The sequence below is a fragment of the Poecilia formosa genome, unplaced genomic scaffold (genome assembly GCF_000485575.1).
Source record: "Poecilia formosa unplaced genomic scaffold, Poecilia_formosa-5.1.2 Scaffold79, whole genome shotgun sequence".
NCBI lineage: Eukaryota > Metazoa > Chordata > Actinopteri > Cyprinodontiformes > Poeciliidae > Poecilia > Poecilia formosa.
Window position 1 is genome coordinate 2,340,358 of NW_006800018.1, and position 22,251 is coordinate 2,362,608.

Genomic DNA, 22,251 nt, shown 5'->3' on the forward strand with positions numbered 1-22,251 from the left:
TTAAGAGCTAAATATAATTGAAATATTGGCTACCTTCAACAGAAAAAGGAGCTAAGTCTATGAAAGCAATGCATCAGTTTAGCTAGCTTTGATTTCCAAGGCTTAAGGTGGCAGTTTTGTCATCATTCAAAGTAATGAAATAACGAACTGTGGGCTGATTGTTTTATTGCTCCAATGTGTTTCTTCCTATTGAGCAGTGAAAGTAAATAAACTGTTTTTGCTTTCAGTATTTATTTACCCAAGGGTATTTTTTGATAGTGCTGAAGAGCCACAGCTAACAGCTAGCTCCTCACTTCATTCAGCAGCGCAAATGTTGCTCTTCCTTCACTTTGGACTGAACCATTGTTCTAATAATGGTGGGGGAGGGGTGAGGACCTAAAAATTAATTCTTATTTTTTTCTTAGCTGAATTGTAGATTTACTTTGTTCTTTGTTTCTATTGCCTTTTTATATGGATATTGTTTAAATACAAGGTTTTTTTTATGATTTCTTTGGGGGGGACAATTCTAGACTTTTCCAAGATTGGGGGGGTCTGGACCCGCCCCTTTGGGATTTAAGCCTCTGGTCAGAGCATGAAGCTAAGAGAGATGACCAAACATCCTGCAGGTTAAAAGTCATAACCATGAACCAGTCTGGCAGCTAGGAAGGATTGAAGGAGAAAAACTCTTCTCTAGAAACAAGATGGCTGCCAGACTGAGACAGGACTCCAACCGCCGTCCACACCATGTTCTGATACAGAACTGCCGGTTCTGGTTGGTTCTGGCCGGTTTTGGTGGGCTCAGCGGCCCCTAAAGGGTTCTGGTTGGCCCATAAACCTTGGCGGACTCCGGGACACTCAGACGGACTGATGGGATCCAGATGTTGATGAGTCATGATGACATCAGTAGCTGGAAGAGACTTTGCTTTATTAAGACAGGATTAGTTGGTACAGACAGCATGAGTATAGAACCCAACAGAACCAGAGCGTTCTGTGCCCCGGTTCTGGTTGTTCATGCCTGATAGAGTAACTTTGCTTTAAGCTCAGAGAAACAAAGATGGAGGAGTTTCTGTCAGTTTCTGTTTCTCATTGACTGATATTAAGCCCAATAGAACCGGGTCAGTCCCTCCGCTTTGCCATGGTCCGGTTCTGCCGGACTAGGAGGTTCCGCCTCGCCCTGGTCCGGTCTTCCAGCCTCTGAAGGTTCTGCAGCTGTCTCTCCTTCAGAAGCTGCTGGATGCGCTGGTTCTGAGTACGTTCGTGGAAAGGCAGCACGCGGGAAACGAAGAGGTTCTGCTGGTCTCTGGTGGTATCATCTGCTCCAACCACCCGGTACTGGACCTCATCCACCGAGTTCTTCTCCCTGGAGGCCGGCACCAGCGCCCCTGTTGCTGGGGCAGTGTGTTCAGAGGTTCTGTTTGGTGGCGCTGTCTGGTTCTGACCAACCGTAACCACGGAGACCGGGGCAGTTTTCCTGCTCAGCAGATGCACTGGAGTGGTTTCTATTGGCCGCGCTGTTGTAGTCCCAGCTGTGGAGGCAACCGTGGTAACCATGGTAACCGCAGTAATTGCGGTAGCTGTGGTGGCTGGAGCAACAGGCGTGTCAACGTACGTTTGAAACTCGTAGTCGTAGTCCACATAGAGAAAGTCGGTGCTGCTCCTGCTTGTAGGGGTTGGTGTGCTGGTGACATCACTGATGACATCACCAACTGATGAGGTAGACGAGGTCACCGACATCATTTCAGTTAACTCCCAGGAACTAAAAGACAGAGGCACAAATTTCACATCAAAATAGGAATGAGCTCTGAAACATTGGCTTCTCTACTCCATGTTGGTACAAGACGTTTGTTAGCAGTAGCTTGGTATTAGCTGTTTGCTATTAGCCATTTTGATATAGCCATTTGCTATTAGCCATTTGGTATAGCCGTTTGGTATTAGCCGTTTGGTATTAGCTGTTTGATATAGACCGCTGGCTATAAGCTGTTTGGTATTAGCTGTTTGGTATAGACCGTTTACTATTATCCATTTGCTATTATCCATTTGGTATAGACCACTTGCTATGAGCCATTTGGTATTAGCCTTTTGCTATTAGCTGTTTGCAATTAGCCAAAGGGATAATACCAAACAGTTGTAGTAGTTGCTCTTTGGTATGGATTGTTTGGTACGATCTTCTGAGTTTGGTCCAATAAATCCTTTGAACGTCTGAAGAAGAAAAATGTGAAGAAAACAAAATAAATAAAAGTTTGCAGCTAAAATGTTGATTCAGCTCTATGCAGATATTTCATGCAATTATAAAGCAGACACGTGATTCATAACAATCAGAACATTCTGGCTCGCTTTGACTAATTTTGAACCAGTTTGATCTGGTTAGGCCTGGTCTGACCCGGTCTCAGTGGGTTTTACATTAGTGTATATTTTATGTCTTAAAACTCTTTTGACTACTTTACTGACCTGCTGTTGTTCACTGGGGAGTCAGTGGGATTCTGGCTGCTGGAGTTGGTGAAGTTGCTGGAGTTGATGAAGTTGCTGGAGTTGATGAAGTTGCTGGAGTTGGTGAAGTTGCTGGAGTTGGTGAAGTTGCTGGAGTTGGTGAAGTTACTGAACCCATCAGAGTTGCTAGTGTTCCTCTCACTGCAGAACTTGCAGCACATCTGCCTGTATCCAGGGATCGAACAGTACCGACTAAGCGCCTCCATCCGGCAGAAGACGGAGCGGTCGCCACGGCAACGCTGCCCTGCAGGCACAGAGGGATCAGGAAAGTTCTGGGAGATCTAAGCCAGTGTTTTTCAACCACTGTGCCGCGGCACACTAGTGTACCGTGAGTGATAGTCGGGTGTGCCGTGGAAATTATCCAATTTCACCTACCGTATTTTCCGGACTATAAGCTGCTACTTCTTTCCTACACTTCGAACATGTGGCTTTTCTGTGGATTTTTCTTCAACCACCAGGGGGCTCTTTAGCAGGAAGTGAATCATTGGAAGTCAAAATTGGAAATCAAAGACGAACGCGCTAATTTTCATTTAGAACAAGCACATGCTAGCAGCAGGCACGACGGAGAAATGTTTTCAAACTCGTATGATGCAGCTTCTAAGTTGAGGAGTATCGATCTGGCAGTACCGGAGGGAAATAAAGCCGCTGCACGTAAACTCGATGTGAACAAAACCGGATTTGGAGACGAAGGTCTCCAAAACTGCTGGATATACAAATGCTTTATATATCCAGCAGTTATTAGGACGCAGCCCTCTGTTGGGTCCTTATGGAAAACCGAGAGCGGCAGAGATACCAGCGGCCTGTTGCCCGGTGCGGCTGATATATGCAAGTTTCCCGGGAGGTTCAAAAAATTTGAAGGTACGGTTTATAGTATGGTGCGCTCATAGTCCGGAAAATACAGTAATTGGTCTTAAAAGATTTTTTGAAAACGAATTAATTACCTGCAAATAATGCCATCTATGAGTGTCTTTGCTGTACTAGTGACTAATCATGTAATTTTATTATCACTAGATGGCAGTAGGTACAGAGCATTTTACATTAAAACAAGAGAATTGGTGATGCATGAATGTAACAACATTCATGCATCACACACGACAGTGTTGTGGCACTGTTCAGGTGTATTTTTGAAGTGGACATGTTATGTGCAATTTGAAATAAGGAATGTAAAATATGATAAAAATAAATTTTTGTGTTTATTTGATTCCTATTCAAGACACTTCGATAAGAATGACTATATATGTAATAGGCGGCTATAGAGTATCTTTGTTTAAATTTTTGGTTGGTGGTGTGCCTCGTGATTTTTTCAATTAAAACAATGTACCTTGGCTCAAAAAAGGTTGAAAAACACTGATATAAGCGGTCCAAGAAGTTCTACAGAACCCTCAAAGATTGGGCAATGCTAGTGCCAGCCTGACCCGGTGGGACAGATACCAACAATAATCGGTTCTGGTCAGAGAGTTGACCCTTCCACTACAGAGGCAACGCTCCAAAGGTCCAGTTGGACGTGGCTGATGGTTCTGACTGGTTTAGTTGTTAGCATAAAGAGGACAAACGAGGAGATGTTGGTCTACCGGGTCAGAACATGGAGACGGATCAGTGGGTTCTTACTGGGAGATGTCTGTGGAGCCGGGAAGCTGGGATTGGACCTGGACAACCAGAGGATGATGGCGTGCTTCGAATCTCCTGGGAAGGAAACGCACCGTCAACAGTTGATTGGCTGCAGCAGAGAGACCTGCTGATTGGTCAAGGCCTACCGTTGCAGGGTGGGGCTTGACAAGGGCGCGCTGCTATTGGCTGAAGATCACTGCAGTTTCCAGTTGAGCCTTCAGGATTCAAACAAGCAACCTGACGGTCCTGAGTCCCGTTTCCACAGGAGACCGAACACTGTGAACACATTCGTGAAGGTGAGGGGAAGCATGTCAAAGTCCTTAACATCATTCAAATTAAAAGCAGAACAAAGGAAGAAACTGGAAGTCTGAAGGAATTTGGTCTTGAGAACAGAAAGAAAGCTGTAGAAGTTCGAGGAGAACTGGGTCAGACAAGGACCTGTACCCATGTCCTCACCGCGGTCCAGGGCCCGGTCCTCCAACCAGCGGGGCAGAGGAACCGGTTGCAGGTACGCTTGGCCTCTGGCCGGTCGTCACCACAGAGCTTGCTGTTCACTGAGCGGCGCTGCTTCCCACTGCTGGACTCCTGCTGGCAGCTCACCCAGCGGCGCTGCCACCCTGTCTGCCCACAGGAGGCGCTGCAGGCCTCCCAGTCCCCAGTCACCCACCTGGTGGAAGAGCCAAATGTTAGCCTGCTGTTGCTGACCAGACGGATTGGTCATGTTGGTTTACTGTGGTCATTTGCATGAGTTACTGTGGAGATCTGCAGCTCTCGGCATTGCACTTGCGGCTGATGGGTCTGGGCTTGTTGACATCGGAGCAGTAGACCCTCTCCACCATTTTCCCGTCAGCCTTCCTCCTGCAGCCAAACCGGGTGTACTGCGTCCCTGCAAAAGACGCTGACCTTTAGTCCCAGGAGGGTCATTACAGACTGGACACCTGCTGGCCAGGACATACCTCCACCACAGGGCAGGGAACAGTGGGACCACTTCTTCAGGGCCCACTCATAGACCACAGCTTCTTCCTGCACCAGGTTAGATTCCAGAGAGGACCGGATGTGGTCCTGAATGATGTAGCTGTAAGACACCGTCACCTTGGAGTCCAGGTGAGACCGCACCTGAGGAGCAGAGGAAGGAGGAGGTTGGCTCTTCTAGGCCTTTCAGAACTATTGGCAGTATTGCGCCGGTCCTTCTTTGAACTGACCATGAGTATGACGCCGTACTTCAGCGGCCCGTCGCTGTGCAGCACCTCCTGCTCACCGGTCTTGTTGTACTGCCACACCACTCCCTTCTCTATCACCACCCGGCTCTCAGGAATCTCATGTTCATCGTTGAGGAAGAAATGATCCGTCTCCTGGTTCTTCACGGCTGCAACGTAAAACTCTAGATCAACTTTGTTCCTGAGTCATTGGCTGAACCAAAGCGTCTTTGGTCCACCTACCCAGGGTGTGAGGGCTCCCCTTAAACTCCTGGATCACCAGATGCCTGGCTCCTTTGGGAATTTCCAGCATCTTCAGGTAACCTACAGCATGGGGCCAATCATCATTCAGACATTGATGAACCTGTTATAGCATTACGACCACAGACTCCATCAGACCTCTGAAAGTTTGCTTTGGTTCTGGAGTCCAAGCAATCAGAACCTGATCATACGAGGAACCTGAAGCCTCGGACTGGTTGGTCCACAACCGGAAGTTTGAAGAATTTAAAACTTTATTTCTACATTCCAAATTCCTTCAGGATTTAGAAATCCCAAAGTCCTAAACAGTTGAGGTAAAACTAGACAGAAAAACCAAAAGCCGATTAAAAAAAAATGTTTTTAACTGTCCAGAGTAAAAAAGAAAGACGGGAAAGAAACTTTTCAGTTTCATGTGAGGAAGTGGTGATGAGAAACTGTTGAATATCATCAGCATAGCTGAGGCAGGAGATATCATCGGTTAGCTGCTTCTAGCTCCTGCTAGCTGCTATTAGCTGCCATTAGCTGTGGTTATCTGTGGCTAACAGCACTATACAGACTTGTGACACACATTAGCTGAGTAAGTTCAGATATAGCAATCTCTCCCAGTCACTGGTGGGTCTGAGCATCAGAGGCACCAAGGACCCTGGTCCAGTAAGTGACCTCCACTTCCTGTTATTACTGCCATGCATAGCAGCAACACCTGAGCCATGTCAGCCTGGTTGATTTACTCCAAACCAACAGATGGAAATTCACATTTTATGTTTGTTTCTTTGTTGTTGTTTTTTGTGACATTTCTAACATTAGTTTATAATTCTCATGACAATTGGATGGAACAGCTTGGACAAACAGAACATCAGACTTAAGACCCTGACCTCTGACCCAGTCCCCAGGGTTTCTCTGATGGAGAAGCTGTGGATGGTCATAATGTTGTGCCTGATCAGTGAGTCACCTAGCTTCCTGGTGCTGCGGGTGAAGTTCCCCTTAACGATCTTACAGGTGGAGTCGTCTCCGCCACAGACTCCACACTGATCCTCCCGCCGGTCCGAGGCGATCTGGCCGTCGCATCCCACATGCTGTGGGTGGGGGGCACATGCAACAATGCTGAGCAACGCAACGCTGCTGAGTGACGAGACCTCAGAAAATAGGAATTAATTCTACAATAAAATGATCAAATTGGTCAATCACAGGGAAAACAACAACTGCCTGAAAGAAAAGAAAATCTTAATTATTCAGGATCATTTTGGGTCAAGAGTTTTTATTTCCCTCTTTATTCCTCAGTAAATTAGAAGCAAGAGTCAGGAGAAAAACGGCTCAGGATGTGAGTCAGGCCTGGAAACTGAAACACAATAAAGACCTCACACTCTCCTCGGACGCAGACGCTGTAGGCGTCGTCGTAGGAACACAGCGTCCCATCATGCACCATTCTGTTCATGGACACCACTGCGCCCGTCTCCTTGGATTGACAGTACAGACGGCATCGCTCGTCCTCTGCACACACGCACAAACACAGGCTTAGAGAGATTTAAGGTGGAATATCTGAAGATGATCATAAAAATCCTGCAGACACTAAATTATTCTCAGATGATGAAGAGTTAAAGGGAGGAGAGGCTCAGAGTTTCCTTCCAACAACGGATTCCTGTCTGATGACTTTAACATGTGAGAGCGCGCACACACACACATACACACACACACACACACATCCATGTACTTCTATGCAAACTGAGGACTTTGCATTGACTTCCATTCATTTTACTAACTGCATTTGTGCCTAACCTGGACACTAAACCAGTACTAGTTTAGTCCGAACTAACCTTAACCAGAACTTAATCCACTGCTTACCTTTAAAGCTATGTAAACTAGTAGATCTGCAAAAAAGTGAGGACCACAAAAATGTCCTCACTTTCCCCACTGACCTCTATTTGTGGGTGAAAGTGGTGAAAGTGTTCTTCTATTTGTGTTATACCCAATAATGTACACACACATGCACATGTATTTATTGCCACATTAGGATAATTCAGACCTTGCTTTGGTCCGTATAATTTCATTTTAGGGTCAAAATTTTAATTCATTCATTAGATTAATGGATTAAATAGATTTTAACGTGTTAAAAATTTTAACAGAATTAACTGTTTTTTTTGTTTGTTTGTTTTTTTCTATACAGAAGTCCTGAGTCAGAACCTTTATATTTGCACATTTCTGGTATTAACAGCAATGGAGGTCATTTTTTTTAATTGTTTGCAATAAAGAAAGAAAGAGAATAAAAAACTATAAATATCTTTGTTGAGCTCATATGTCTATTTATTCAATAATTTAGCAGCGGTTTAACACTTGAATTGGAAATGTTACTTATTTAATTGATGTATAATTTTAGATTTAAATGTGAGCAGTTAATTACAGACCCTAAAATTAACTTCATTAACATTTTAATCCAGTCCTTGTACTCAGTCATCGGTCCTCAGAAGACACGTGAAAATGCCAGAACAAGTCCTGAAGAGTTAGCCTAAACAAGTACAAACACACTCGTACACACAGGTCTGTCTTTGGTATTTGTGAGGACTGTGAATTACAAAGTGCATTCCAGTGACATTAGACTGAAGTTGAACCCAGATCTGGTCCGTCACACAGCATTACACAACTTCCCCACAAAGAGAAGAGATTCCATTGAAATATGAACCCAAAGGTCTTAAAACACATCTGTTTATATCAGCAGCAGCCAGGAACAGCATAGTTCCGGTTTACTGGCATCATGTTAGCATAGCGGGGCGTCTGTTACTGACATGACATTAGCATAGCTTTTTTCTTTTATGACATCTTGGTAGCATAGCAATATGTCTTTTACTGGCATCATGTTGCCATGGCAGTGTCTGCTACTAGTATCAACCTAGCATAACCGTGTGTCTGTTTCTAGCATTTTGTTAGCATAGACGTGTCTGCTACTAGCATCATGCTAACTTGTGTGTCTGAGTGGGTGCATTTACGGTCAGGATGCTCATATGGACGCCAATGATGCTTCATTCCTTCATGCTCCAGGAATGGATTCCAGGCTTTACACTGATCCTCCCTGAAACACAACACTTCAGATGTTCTGATCCGTTCAGCCTGCGGACAGAACCAGGTTCTGATCCGGTCAGCCGGAGGAGAGAACCAGGTTCTGACCTGGTCAGCCAGAGAACAGAACCAGGTCCTGACCTGAAGTCGGTGAGGGGGGGGCAGTCCTCCTGGCTGCACAGCTGGAACTCATAGCTGTTCCCGTAGCAGGTGCGCCCTCCGTTGGCTGGACTGAGAACAGTGACAGGTAAGTGTGTCTGATTGGTGCAGCCGGTGATTGGCATCACTGCTGGTCACTCACGGGGGGTTATCACACTGTCTGGTCCGGAACCGGACCCCGCCCCCGCAGGTCCGGGAGCAGCTGCCGAACGGACTCCAGCGCCCCCAGTTTCCATGTTGCTTCAGGAGGTTTGGGGTCAACTTGATGCAGAAGCCTTTGAAGCAGTGCTGCAACACAGACAGCTGCCTTGGTGACTCATCTGGTTGTGTGGATAAAGACTGGAAACATGTTCTCCAGTGGTACCATTTGGTACTGGGGAGGTACCGGATGGTTCCTCTGCTGCTAGCAGAACTTGGCCGTTAAACACTGATGATGAATTTGTGAACTCACCTTGCCTGGTCCGCACTTGGTCCCATCCAGCGGCGGACCTTTCTTGGTCTTACAGAAAAACGGGTTGTTGTAGTCACTGCACCACAGCTGCTTGCAGGGGTCAGGGGTCGTGTACTGAAGACACAGATCACTCAGATCAGAATCTGTGGCTTAAGATGATCTTGTTGATCAGAAATTAATCAGAAATCTCTCCAGATGTGAAATGAAAACAACACTGCACTCCATGAAGGAAAAACCTAGAACTGACAGGAAAACACCAGCAGGACTTTAATGAGCTTTCTGATGTTTCCAGTACAGCTGTTGGCTGGGTCCAGATGTTGGCAGGGTTCATGTGCTGGCCGGGTCCAGGTGCTTGGCCGAGTCCAGATGCAGAACTGAACTGATAACGGGAAGCAAACCTGGAGGATTGGGTCCAGCAGCTCCGAGTCCAGTTAGTTGGATGTTTCTACTGATGACTTTGGTTCTGGTGGTTTTCTCCTCTGAACCAGATCAGGACTGGAAACATTTCAGCCAGGATATCTGCCAGCTCTTCGCCTCAGACTGGTCTGACAGAGAACCAGTCTGGGAATGAACGGCTGAAGAGACGATGCCACCAGATCATATTAGGTTCATTTTCTGTTCGGGTTAATAACTGGATCATTCTGCTCAGAGGTTTCACCAGGAACCGACTCAGAGGCAGCTGTAACGGGTCGCTGCTCAGGTTCAGTGAGAACCTTGGGTCCGGCTGGACTCTGGGTCTGGTTGGACTCTGGATCAGTAAGAACCTTGGATCCGATTAGACTCTGACTTACAGCGGTACACGTGCTGAATCCCGGGCCGAAGTCGAAGCGGCACTGCTGGTCCATGGTGTACTGGAAGCCTGGTAGCTGCGGCTGGGCGGGCCACTCGTGGCTGAAGGGGTCGTCACGTAGACAGTCATAGGTGCTGCAGGCAGAGGGAGTGACTGTGAGTGGAAACCCTCCTGGCGCTGAAGGCACTGCTGCTGCTACTCACTGCAGGTAGCGATGCAGCTCCCTCCAGCTACAGCTGGACCAGTGGTAGCGGTAGAAGGTGGCCTGGACCCGGGGAGACATGATGCTGCCTAGAGGGACATCATCCATGCAGTTGTTCATCTCCCCATCGTGCTCCATGCCCAGCCTGCACACACACACCCACGCACGCGCGCACACATACACACACACCTTATCTTAGTTATTTATCACTAAACAGGTAGAATTATCCTTAGTATCACCATTCTTGTGTGACTCACACGTGGCCCGTCTCATGCGCAGCAACAAAAGCCGAGGAGAATCCGTCTTCTAGAACCAGGACGCAGCTCCGGTGCAGCTGGCACATCCCGGTGACCGGAGCATAACCTGCAGCACCGCGCAGCACAAGAAAGGGAATATTATTATTATTATTGCTAGTAGTAGTAATAGTAGCAGTATTAGTAGAAGTAGTAGTAATAGTAGTGTTCGTAGTACTATAGGTAGCTGTAGTACTATACGCAGCTGTAGTACAGCAGCAGTACCAGAGGTAGTAAAGTAGCGGTACCCTGCATGCCAGTGGGACCGAACTCCTGGCGGGTCAGGTAGATGGTGTGGTCGTGCTGCGCCTCCTGGGTCTGCTCCACCTGCTGCAGATACGACCATCCGCAGACATTCTCCAGGCTCTTCTGAGGATTCCCCACCGCAATCAGCTCATGAGACTGAGGGACCAAACAAGTCCAGCTTTTACTGGTTTTCTACTTTAAACAGGAGCTGTTCTGCCTCATGCTAACTTCCTGTTAGCATGTGGCCTGAGCAGATTGACTTCCTGTTAGCATGTGGCCTGAACAGATTGACTTCCTGTTAGCATGTGGCCTGAACAGATTGACTTCCTGTTAGCATGTGGTCTCAGCAGAGTGACTTCCTGTTAGCTGTGGCCTGAGCAGAGTGACTTCCTGGTAGCAGATTGACTTCCCGGGGGGACGTTGCAGCCCGTACCTTGGTTCCGGTCAGCATGATGATCCGGGCTACCACCACGTTGATGTTGGCCCCCAGAGAGGGATCCTGGTAGATCTCATTGACCTGCAGGAAACGAGCAGAATCTGCATGAGGAGCTTCTGAATGTAACCAAGAGCAGGAAACAGAGCAGGAGAACATCAGACAGAAGGAACCAGAACCCAGAACAGTTCTTCTGAGTTCTTGTTCATTCATGTAGCGCCACTCTGCATTGCCTACGTGGATGGATACAAAGCTCATGACTGCTTCCACCTACAATGTTCATCAAGGTGAGGAGATATTTCAGGATGTGTTCTCGGCCGTGGAAGAGAACCAGGGAGTAATCCACGGCCAGCAGCACCTGGAGGACGCAGAGGCAGGTGAGCACCAATCAGAGAGCAGGAAACTAAACGCCTCACACAGAAAACACCGTAAACATCAAACACTTAATTAATCAACATAGAAACACAGAAAAACACAAGGAAACGTTGAGTCATAATAAAATAAGGTGAGATGGAGAAGATAACCTTTGACCTTTGAAGGTTAGCAGCAGTGAGCGGTTTTGGGTCTGACCAACCATTTCTCAGGCGGTTTGTTCTGATCAACGGAACCAAACTCCGCTCTGATGTCGAGAAGAACCTGGACAGACCATTCTTATGCATCACTGTGAAGACCTTCAGAACCTCGTGGTTCTGTTGGCGATCCAGAACCAGGCAGAAATTGTCTATGAAATTGTCCAGTCTGGCTTCACTAGCCGCAGTTTAAGTCTTTACTGGCTGCTGGACTTCAGGTGTGACATCAGGAAAGATTAAATAATCTGGTGATTTTTTCTCCTGGCACTCAAGTGACTCATCCTAATCTCTGATTGGCTGAGAAGCAGATGGACTCCTGGGATTTTATTTGCTCAACTGATCAAAGGTGCTAATACTTTGTTCCAACATAAATCTGGAGTTATGAGAGAGCAAAGGTCAGAAAGGTCACGTACCTCAATGTGAAACATTTCAACCAAAGTGTCACGGCGCCGACGACCTGACCCGTTTGGACCCAGCGTTGAGTTTGGGTTCAGCAGTCCTAGCAGCGGCCCTGCAAGCACAATTCATCCAGTCTGAAGATCAGGAGGTCAGCTCAGCTGATTCAATGGATCCAAACAACTGATGGTGTTTCCAGGATGGACCAGAACCACAGAGACCTCCATGAACCTCATTAGAATCCGTCAGTCCTGTAACAAGTCCCCGCCCAGCCAACCGAACAGCGGTGGATCTCCGGCCAGAGTTCAGCTCATCACCACAGGCTTTAACTACAACATACACTGGAAATAAAAACCAGATGAAGCACAGGAGCCAAAGGCTGACCTCTGATCTCAAACACTGAAGCCAGCAAACCCTGATGTCCATAAAGGGTTGCTATGGAAACCAGGCAGAGAAAATCTCTCTTTACCTCGTAAACAGTCTGAAGAACGGTTATGAGGCTGCACCAGTACTGACCAGTACAGACCACTAAGGCAGGAAACCCAGGGGAAGGTAACCTCTTCCTCTGGGTTCTGTGCATTTTTGAGACATTTTGTGTTGAAATGTGTTTCACAGCATTTTCTGTTCCATTGTTTTGCTTGCAGTGGGTCTCTGTGTGTCTCTGTAGGTCTCCGAGTGTCTCAGAGTGTCTTTGTGGGTCTCTGAGTGTCTCTCTGCATCTCAGAGTGTTTCTGTGTGTACCAGAGTGTCTCAGTCTTTGAGCACAAAGCCAAGTTTCCTGGACCTTTTCCACCGTGTTATTTTCCTTCTTTCAGCTGGAATGAAGGAGGTGGAGGAGCTGCAGCTCGGCTCGGTTTGTTAGCATGCTAACACGCAGCGCAGAATGCAACAATCTGAACTCAGGTCGGTTTTCTGAAGTGGCGCTGGGTCAGTGTGATTGGTTCTGACTGAAAACTGATTGATCCATACTTCCATTGTTTCAGTTCTGATCCCTGATTGGCTCATTGGGTTTAACGATTACATTGATGGCCCCTAGAAAGCCCAAACACCTCTGACCTCCTGATGGTTGCTATTATCTGAACCAGACCTGGCAGAACAGAACCAGTGCTTGACTCACCTCGCAGGAAGTCCTCTGAGGTCTGATTTGCAGCTGATGGTTTCCTGATGATGGCCGAAGAGTGATAAACAATGTGCCTTCGCTCGCCTTCGCCCTCCTCCTCATCGTCTTTCAGCGGTTCAATGAAGAACTCGTCTCCTCCGGTCCGGATCATCCCTGCCTAGAGACACGAGAACCTGCTGTAACCTGGTTCCGGATCAGTTTACCTGTCTGGGCAGCAACCAGCATTAAACTAGAACCAACTGGATTGGCCCAGTTTACAACCAGCTTCATTCACAGAAAGGTTCTGGAGTCTGACTCGGGATCAATGCAGAGATAAAACATCATCATCATCATGAAGACCAAAATGATCAAAGTCAGTATGGAAGAATGCTGAGAGTCGTGTTCAAAACACATCTCCCTCCTTAGATCCAGAGATCACAGAGAAACGGATCTTCAAGGACCTGAAACACTGACTCCTACCAGAACCTAAACACCAACCAGAACCAAAATCAGGACCAGGACCAGATGTCTAGGAGTCTCCAGATCGTCTCTACCAGTCTCCTTTGCTAAACCAACCCTCTTCTCATCCTCCATCACCACCTGATCCTTGGCTCTAGTCTTTGTCCCTGGCGAAGACTAGAGCCAGGGACTGGGGGAACCTCCAGTCCAATATGGCCGCTGTTCCCCCAAAATATTTCAGCCTCATCTTTCAGGCATTTGGTCCTGAACGTTTGGACCAGTCCGGCTCTGGAAACCACCTACCAGTCCGTCGCAGTTGCTGATTGCCACAGACGTGTCATCCAGGTCTGACACTGTTCCTGTGTAGAAGCAGTCATCCTCTCTGATTGGCTCAGAGTGCAGGTATCCTGACTCCTCCCACTCCAAGGTAGCAGTAGGAGCGATAAGGCGGGAGTTTGGACGCAGCCGCAGGTGGAGGTGCCGACCAAACACCGTCACGTTGTAGAAGAGCTCTGCCTCTTCCTTAGGACTCCTCCCCCTCCATGAATGGCTGAACGATGATCTCCAAGTGGGCGGGGCCTGTTGTGCCTGGGAATTGTTGGGCGTGTCCTTATTGTCCTTATTGGAGGGGGCGTGTCTCTTGCTTCGGTATGAATGGTGGGCAGAGACTGACTCTGACAGGAGCCGTCCCTCTGAGTCGGTTCTGATTGGACGAATGATGCTGAACTCTGACAGAACCTGATGGAGAGAACCTGGGAGACAGAAGATATTTAAGACCGGGTCATCATCAGATCAACGAATTATTCAGAACAATTATTGACTCGGTTAATGTGAAATGGACTCAACTGCATCTTCAGCAGAACCTTCATTAAAAACACAGAAGTCAGTCATCACTTGCAGCCAGCGAGTTCATCATGTGTGATAGGTTACTGGAGCTAAAGTAGGAGGAGCTACTGTCTTCAACAACCAGGACCAACCGGTACCGTCCGGTACCAACCAGTACCAGGACCATGGTCAGATCCAAACAACAGACACTTTTGTCTTCATTACTGGGGACTGGGAACTGGACCGGGTTTGTGTTGGACCGGACTGGTCTCTCTCTGTCCGTGCTATAGCCTCAACAGCAGAGCCGTCCAGAACCAGACTGTTGGTTCTGATGTTCTGGTGTCAGAACATCAGACACCAGCTAAAGCTTTAGCTTGGAAGTTGCTGGTTCCGCTTCTTGGGTTCTTCCTGTCCGTTGGTACTACCTGGTCCAAGTGGTGTCCATTGACGGCTCCAACACGTTAGCTGAAGGAAGATGCTTCACTCTGAGGCATATATCCTGGACTTTCTGTCCTGTTTTGGAACCACACCAGAAATCATCTGACCTAGCTCCACCAATCAGAGCAGAGCGAGCACAGGCAAACTCATGGCTGCTTCAGGTGCAAAAACATCCTGGTTCTGGTTCCAGTTCCGAGAAGCCAGATGGTTGATTAAACTCCATCCAGAACCAACTCGTCTGCCTAGAGACAAAATGCTGGTTCTCCTCTTTCCTCCGAGACAATTTTAATCTTTAATTTGGCTCCTTTTGAGCTTACTGTGAATTTAAATTTCTCTCCCCCTGTTTGTCTCGGTCCAGTCGGGTAGAGACGGGTCCAGTTGTTTCTCTTCCTGGTTTCTGTCTCCAGGTTGTGTTGATGTTCTGGTTTGGATCCGTTCTACTCTTCCCGGTGTTTTCCTGAGGGTTGGACCTTGGTTCTGTTGGAGAAATGATTCTGGTTTGGTTCTGGAGGAACACCAGAATCCCTCTGACTCCTGCAGGTCCCTGCTCTAAGCGTGCTCAGTAGAGGTTTTCTCTCCCTGGAACCCCAGATGGATGGATGCATGTATTCACAGTAGCTGATATGATTTACACACACACACACACACACCCACACACTCACTCACTCGCGCTCTCTCTCTCTCTCTCTCATACACACAGGAGGATGTGATGAAACCTGAGCTGCTTCACATTCTCTGAGTGCCTGAAACATAAACTCTGAGCCCTATGGAGGGAGCATGCAGGGGTCAGAGGTCATGGCTGGAGGACCTGTCCACCACAGAAGAAGAGAGGAACATGAGCTCACCTGAGAAGCAGCAGCTGACATGCAGCAGGAAGACGAGGACCAGCAGTCCAGAACCAAGCCTGTCCATGCTGGAGGGACAGACGGGAGACGGACCAATCTAGACTGACTGAGCGCCGGAGCTCCGGCTTTTTCACTCTGTTATTATCTCCTCCCTCTGCCGCCGCCGCATATGTGTGTGTGTGTGTGTGTGTGAAATAATTTGATGTTGTGACTCTGGACCAGCCAGAATTGCTGCAGTTGCTCGGTGTGACTGCGCCCCCTGCTGGACAGCAGCTGCAGTCACACTGGAAAACTCTGCTGTATTCAAATTGTGCTAAAAGCAGTTAGCCTATCAGAGAAGCTACACTAGCCTAAAATAGCACCTGAATGCTAACATGTAGCAGCTAATAGTAATGTTAGCATCCAAAGCCAACAAAAAATAAAAAAAACCCGGAAAAATGAATGGATAGAAAACCTCTTTGCTATAAAAACCTTAAAAACCAGAAATCAACCAAAATGTTGCTTAATTTGTTGATACTTTATATATAGTTTTTGGTTGAAATGTGGTTAAGTAATTACCGTTGGACCGAACCAGAACTTGATGTTATCAGAACCAGGTCCAAAGCTGCTTTGATCTACCGACCTGAAACATCAACCTGAGAAAGTCATCTACTGGCTCCACCGAGCTCACAACAGGAAAACCTTTTCATACCAACATCCCAGCAGCATCCCAGCGTTGCCATAAAGACGACGGAGGGCCGTCTCCATGGCAACGCTCCAATAGTTCAGACTGGAGTTTCCCTCCATGATGAATCTAATCAGCTGCTCTGTTGTTCACACGTGGAAAAATCTAAATAACGTTTTCTTATGAGGAAGTTCTGATTCTGTTCGGATCCACTCGGTTCTGATAAAAATGAGGCAGCAGCTGGACAGAAAATAAAGAAATGAGAACGGTCCAGGCCCGGTGGCTTGGGGATTTTAAAGTCATTTCCCGCCCACAGAGTTAGCCATGCCCCTCTGGCCAGGCTAGGAGGCATGGATAACTCTCCCTGGATGCTGTTATTTTTTATTTTTACTTAGTGGCCATCTTTCTATCTCTGTTTGATACATTCGGGGCTCGCGCACTTCCCGTATCTGTGCCCTCTGTCTACCGCACATTTTTCAGCCGTTACAAACAGCTTAATCTATTGTTAGCATGTTATAACGTGTTTTTCCGAGCCGCCTTTAAACGCAGCATGAGCGCTAAGAAACTCGCCCCGATTTTACACCTGGCAACGACGGAGACCTGCGGCTGCGCAGAAACAGGCATGTGTCTGCGCAGAATCATGGCAGTAAACCAGCAAAAGGCAAAGATCTTAGCACAGTTTCCCCCAAAACTAACAGAGTGAGCTGATTAATGCTGCTGAATGCAGTCAATGTTAGCTACATTATGACTACCTAATGTTAGCCACTGATGTTAGCTACATGACTAGCTAATACTAATGCTGTGAAATCAAAAGACAGCCAGGTAAATAACTGTACAACTTTTTTCACCTTTAATGTGACCTATGACCTTTACAACACTACTGAAAAACAGAAATCTTTCAGGGAAGTGAAGTATAAATAAACAGCCATAATTTTAAGTCCTTTTATAACTGGGATGTGATCTGATTTAACCTGCTCCATTCAAACGTTACTTGGTAAAGAGCCTCTGATCAAATAGAGTTCAGCTGGTCTCGTTTGCTTTTTCTGACATGTTTACAGACATCTCCCAGCACAAAACATGGAGAACATGGAGAGCCTTCAAGGCATCAGAGGGGTCTCTGTATTCAAAAGTATCCGTCAGGGGAAGGCCACAAAAGAATTTCCAAGGAATTAAATATACCATGGAACACAGTGGAGACTGTCATCAGGTAGAGAAAATATGGCCCAACAGCGACATTACCAAGAACAGGACGTCTGAACATCAAGGCCGACAGCAGCACTGGAAGAGCTGCAGGAGTTTCTGTAACTACTGTCTGGATACTACATGAGATGATCGTCTTCTTCACATTTCTGGGCTTCAGGTCGGCCAGAGGGAAGCCTGAGCTGACAGGAAAACATCCAGGCCCGGTTTCATTAGCAAAAATATGTCATGGTCTGTTGAAAAAACATCTACAGTGGAACATGGTGGTGGTAGCATCATGCTCTGGGGCCATTTGTGTTCAGCTGGACCTTTGACGTTAGTCAGAATGGAGGGAATCCTGAAAGACTCCAGATACCAGTCAGTGTTGGAGCCTTCAGAGGAACTTCATGTTTCAATGACCCAAAACACACAGAAACCAAGTAAAGAAGTGCTTCACTGCAATGAGACTGAGGCTTTGGAACAGCCCAGTCAAAGTCCAGACCTCGATCCCACAAAACATGTGAAGAGGGCTGAGCACAGGCAGCGCAATCTGACCAATTGGAGCAGCTTTTAAAAGAACAGGCTCCTCCCATGAACACTGAGGCTGGAAGAAAACCAGAAGTCCAGCAACAAGGAGTTAAAGGAGTTTATGCAGCCAGGTTATTTTATTTCCCTTTGCTGGTTTCAGTCTCTTTTTCTGCTACAGTGTGCAGGTCAAAGGTCACATTAAAGGTGTAAAATGTCCTTTTTACATGATGAAAACTTGACATGAACAGGGCACATAAACTTTATATCCACTGTAAATCACATTTAGCTCAAGTACAGGCTGCTAATGTTCTAAAGTGTGGCTACAATTGCTTGAGTTTATGGGAAAATGTACTTTCTTTTGAGTAATATTGCTGTAGATTTTGTATTTTTTAGAAATAACCTTCAGGGATCAGAAACGGATTGTTAGATGGAGCTAACAGTTATGCTAATCAGAGCAGAATCACTCAGCATTTCCTCATCGTTTCAGATAAAGTGGTCATTTGAAAGGCAACATAGACCTTCATGCACCTCATGTTGACATCTGGCTGACTGCGGCCCCTGCTGGTCAGAGCCAGTCTGAGCTCAGTGGGTTTTAGCTTCAGAAACAGAACATTTTCACATCAACCAGACTCAGAGTTAACCACAAGCTTTTATTGTGAAATTCCAGCAGCTGTTTACAGACGACGACCGCGGCGACCGCCCTTCCTCCTGGTAGAGTCTGATGGGATCGGAGTGACGTCCTCTGGACACAAGAAGAAGAACATGGCGGTCAGTTAAAGGGACGGTGCACCAGAACAGGGCTGGCAGTTCTGATGAGAAGTTTTGAACTGAACAGATCATCAGCCATGGCAACAGAACCAGGCTGTAGTCCTTGGTGACCAGTGGTGGTAACCATGGCAACAGGCAGCACCACAAACAGGTTCTGCTTCAGGCCAAAAGAGAGACGGAGGACTTCTGAACCGCCCTCAGTTATTAACATTTAATCAGTTATTGATCTCCATACTGTCAATGAACAGCAGAGGAAACAGTTTAAACATTAGATCATTAAATTGTGATGATGAATTTATCCCAGGTTAATGCTCCTCCCACCAACAGGTGGGGGCGGGGCTCTGCAGCAGACTGGTTTTTGCCTGCAGAGCAGAAAAACCATCCAGGAATCACAGAGTTATAAGTCTGAGTTGTTTAGATGTTTTTAATGCGTTTCACTGATCTCTAGCCCAGAAACATTTATTCTACAGCTATTTTCAACCTCTTGGATCAAAACTCTCATAACTGAAAGTTTTGAAGTGACCAAGTTTGCTCTGATTTATTTTAGTTTCCTCTGAAAGTTAGTCAGATGTTGAATGGAAAAGATAGATATGAATGGGAAACAAAATAAAGTTATATTGTTAACAACAGCGGCCACTGATCTGAAATGGGACCTTTTTATTATTTTGTAAGTGATAGATATGTCTGACATATTTCTGGTAAAGATTTGTTTCGGTCCAGCCTGGTAACGTCTACAGCGCCTTTAAATCACATCAGAGAAACTAACAGCAGAAACCTTAAAGGCTTAAAGTTCAGATCATCAGATCTTTTTCCCGTTTCCTCTAACAAACATAAAACCTGGAGCGCTCCTCCATCTCTACCCCTGATGTCAGCGTCTGTTACAGTTTTCTACACTAGAAATGTGTATTGTTTCGCTGGTGCCTTCATTACCCAAAATCCCTCACTAGTCACATTACACAATCAGTAGATTTCACCCGAGTTAACGTCAACATTAAACTTTAGATAGAAACTTAAGTTTTAAGTTCAGACAGAAACTTCTCTCAGTGTCCAGAGGGGGCAGCAGAAAGTCCCAATGGGCACCACAATAACACTAACATTACATACTGACCTCATGATCACAGTCAAACATGGTTACCAAGGTAACAAACCAGTCTGCCAATTCAAACAAATTTCACAAACATCCCATAATGACCACTACGTGACTAAGGAAAATGAGCCAATCAGAGCTCAGCTTCTACCTGAAGAGACTAGACCAGAACCGGGCCAGAACCCACCTGATGGAACACTAAACACATTTTGTGTGTGTGAGAGTGCGAACCAGGTCTTTATATCCTGGTGGGAACCTCTCTGTCTACAGTGTGGGTTGTGGGGACCACTACTCCCTATGGAGATGTTTTGGTCCCCAGGAAGGGAAACGCTGCTTTAGGGTTAGAGGTCAGGGCTAAGGTGGTTAGGCTGTAGAAATGAATGGAAGTCAATGGAAAACACGACTGTGTGTGTGTGTGTGTGTGTGTGTGTGAGAGTAGTACCGATGCGTCCGATCTTCATGCCGGACCGGGCCAGAGCTCTGAGTGCAGACTGGGCTCCAGGTCCAGGAGTCTTTGTCCTGCAACAGAGACACAGCTCAGCGTGCTGACTTCTGACCTCCGGGCAGTAACCCCTGACCTCCAGCTGAGCCTACCTGTTCCCTCCAGTGGCCCTCAGCTTGATGTGCAGCGCCGTGATGCCCAGCTCCTTGCAGCGCTGCGCCACGTCCTGAGCCGCCAACATGGCGGCGTACGGCGACGACTCGTCTCTGTCCGCTTTCACCTTCATGCCGCCTGTCACACGGCAGATAGTCTCCCTGGAAACAAGCGGTCGTCAGAACCGGACCTGGGAGTCGGAGGTCGGGCCAGGGGTGCACTTACTTCCCGGAGAGGTCGGTGACGTGGACGAAGGTGTCGTTGAAGGAGGCGAAGATGTGGCAGACGCCGAACACGTTCTCTCCCTCAGCCACCTGCGGGCCCAGGCTGATCACCTGCTCCTCCTTCTTTTCCTTGCCTTTACGGGGAGCCATGTCTGCTGGAGGAACCACAGAATCAGAACCAGAACATCACAGCCTCACTGTGTCTGTTCAAAACCATAACATCATAGAGATACTGGATCTTCTCAGAATCTTACTGGGTGTGTTCTGAACCAAGCAGAGCACCAGGTTCAGAGTCAGACCAGCAGCTGTCCGGCAATAGAAGCACCGGGCACAATGCTCACATGGAGGATCGACCTGCAACTTGATGCTCCGGATGCTAACCAGAACTGATACCAGAACCAGTTAAAGCTGCTGTCCCAGTCCTTTTAACAGACTGACACCAGAATGTTCTCCTGGAGTTCAGACGTGCTATTAAACATTGCAGTAAATTCTACATTTACATGAAGAAACCCATAGCGAGGATAATGTTAGCATGTTATAGCTTTCCCTCAGACACCACTAAAATAAACCTAACATTTATCACCTGGCGAAGAATTTCAACGCCATGATCAGCCCATCTCATCGTTCCGAACCCTAAATAATCTCTAAAACAATAATTTTCACAATAAACCAGCTCTATTTTCCCGCTGGTGGACGCACCGTGAGAAACTAACATGGCGGCACGGCACAGCGGAAAAACAAGTGGAAAACGGGACATAAACGTAGCTCTAATATTTCACAGAGACATAATTCAGACCCCAACAGAACCTTAATGCATCAATCTGTCAGAAAACACGCCTGGGTTGGTAGGATGGTCACCTGGAAAGAAGATTAAAACAGATTTATTCCTCAGCAAGACCCACCTTACAGCGTCTCTTCACTGAGCACAATCAGAAAGGAAGGAAGCTCCGCCACCGGAAGTAGAAATAATGAGGCTCTCAATCTGCTGCTGCTGCCCCCTGCTGGACACTTCTCCACTCGCTGTCTATCAGATTGAATCCTTCAACCTCGACTTTGATCTGATCACAGGAATCAAACTTTGTAGCTTTCTTTATAATTTCATGATTTTGTTTTGTTGCTAATTATATGGTGCTTTATTTTAATTTTATCATCTTTTTAATTGAGCTTGACTTACATTATGCAAATAGAGTCTACTTTTATTTGTTAATTTTTAAATATTGTTTCACATGAATTTCTTTGCTTTTAGCTTATATTTATTTTGAAGCTACTACAGTTTATATTCTTTATTTTCTTTATGTTTATAATTTTTAATTAATTAAACTATTCATGTGCATGCATGACTATATTACATTTTAAAGTTTTATTAATTTACCATATTTTTTTCTCCTGTTTTATTGAGCTATCAGAGAAATAACTCTATTATTA

At 46.6% G+C, this 22,251-nt stretch overlaps 2 protein-coding genes across 2 annotated transcripts; both read right to left on the bottom strand.

Moving 5' to 3' along the window:
• Positions 1–886: 886 nt before the first annotated feature.
• Positions 887–16,475, bottom strand: LOC103141078 (A disintegrin and metalloproteinase with thrombospondin motifs 2-like). Its single transcript, XM_007556517.2, has 25 exons — positions 15,782–16,475; positions 13,977–14,425; positions 13,233–13,392; positions 12,133–12,230; positions 11,425–11,508; positions 11,151–11,234; positions 10,720–10,873; positions 10,436–10,541; positions 10,180–10,323; positions 9,978–10,110; positions 9,187–9,300; positions 8,878–9,023; positions 8,718–8,807; positions 8,507–8,589; positions 6,883–7,016; positions 6,478–6,601; positions 5,514–5,594; positions 5,277–5,440; positions 5,031–5,190; positions 4,828–4,960; positions 4,531–4,741; positions 4,221–4,350; positions 4,075–4,149; positions 2,428–2,710; positions 887–1,735 (listed from the first exon to the last, which is right to left on the bottom strand). Exons 1-25 carry the CDS (start codon positions 15,846–15,848, stop codon positions 1,096–1,098), a joined length of 4,047 nt encoding a protein of 1,348 aa, XP_007556579.1. The 5' UTR covers positions 15,849–16,475; the 3' UTR covers positions 887–1,095.
• A 2,307-nt stretch (positions 16,476–18,782) lies between these two features.
• On the bottom strand, positions 18,783–21,777 carry rps14 (ribosomal protein S14). The gene is made up of 5 exons (XM_007556519.2): positions 21,729–21,777; positions 20,828–20,978; positions 20,602–20,763; positions 20,450–20,526; positions 18,783–18,894 (listed from the first exon to the last, which is right to left on the bottom strand). The coding sequence occupies exons 2-5, from the start codon at positions 20,974–20,976 to the stop codon at positions 18,827–18,829; spliced, it is 456 nt and encodes a 151-aa protein (XP_007556581.1). The 5' UTR covers positions 20,977–20,978; positions 21,729–21,777; the 3' UTR covers positions 18,783–18,826.
• Between the last annotated feature and the right edge of the window lie 474 nt (positions 21,778–22,251).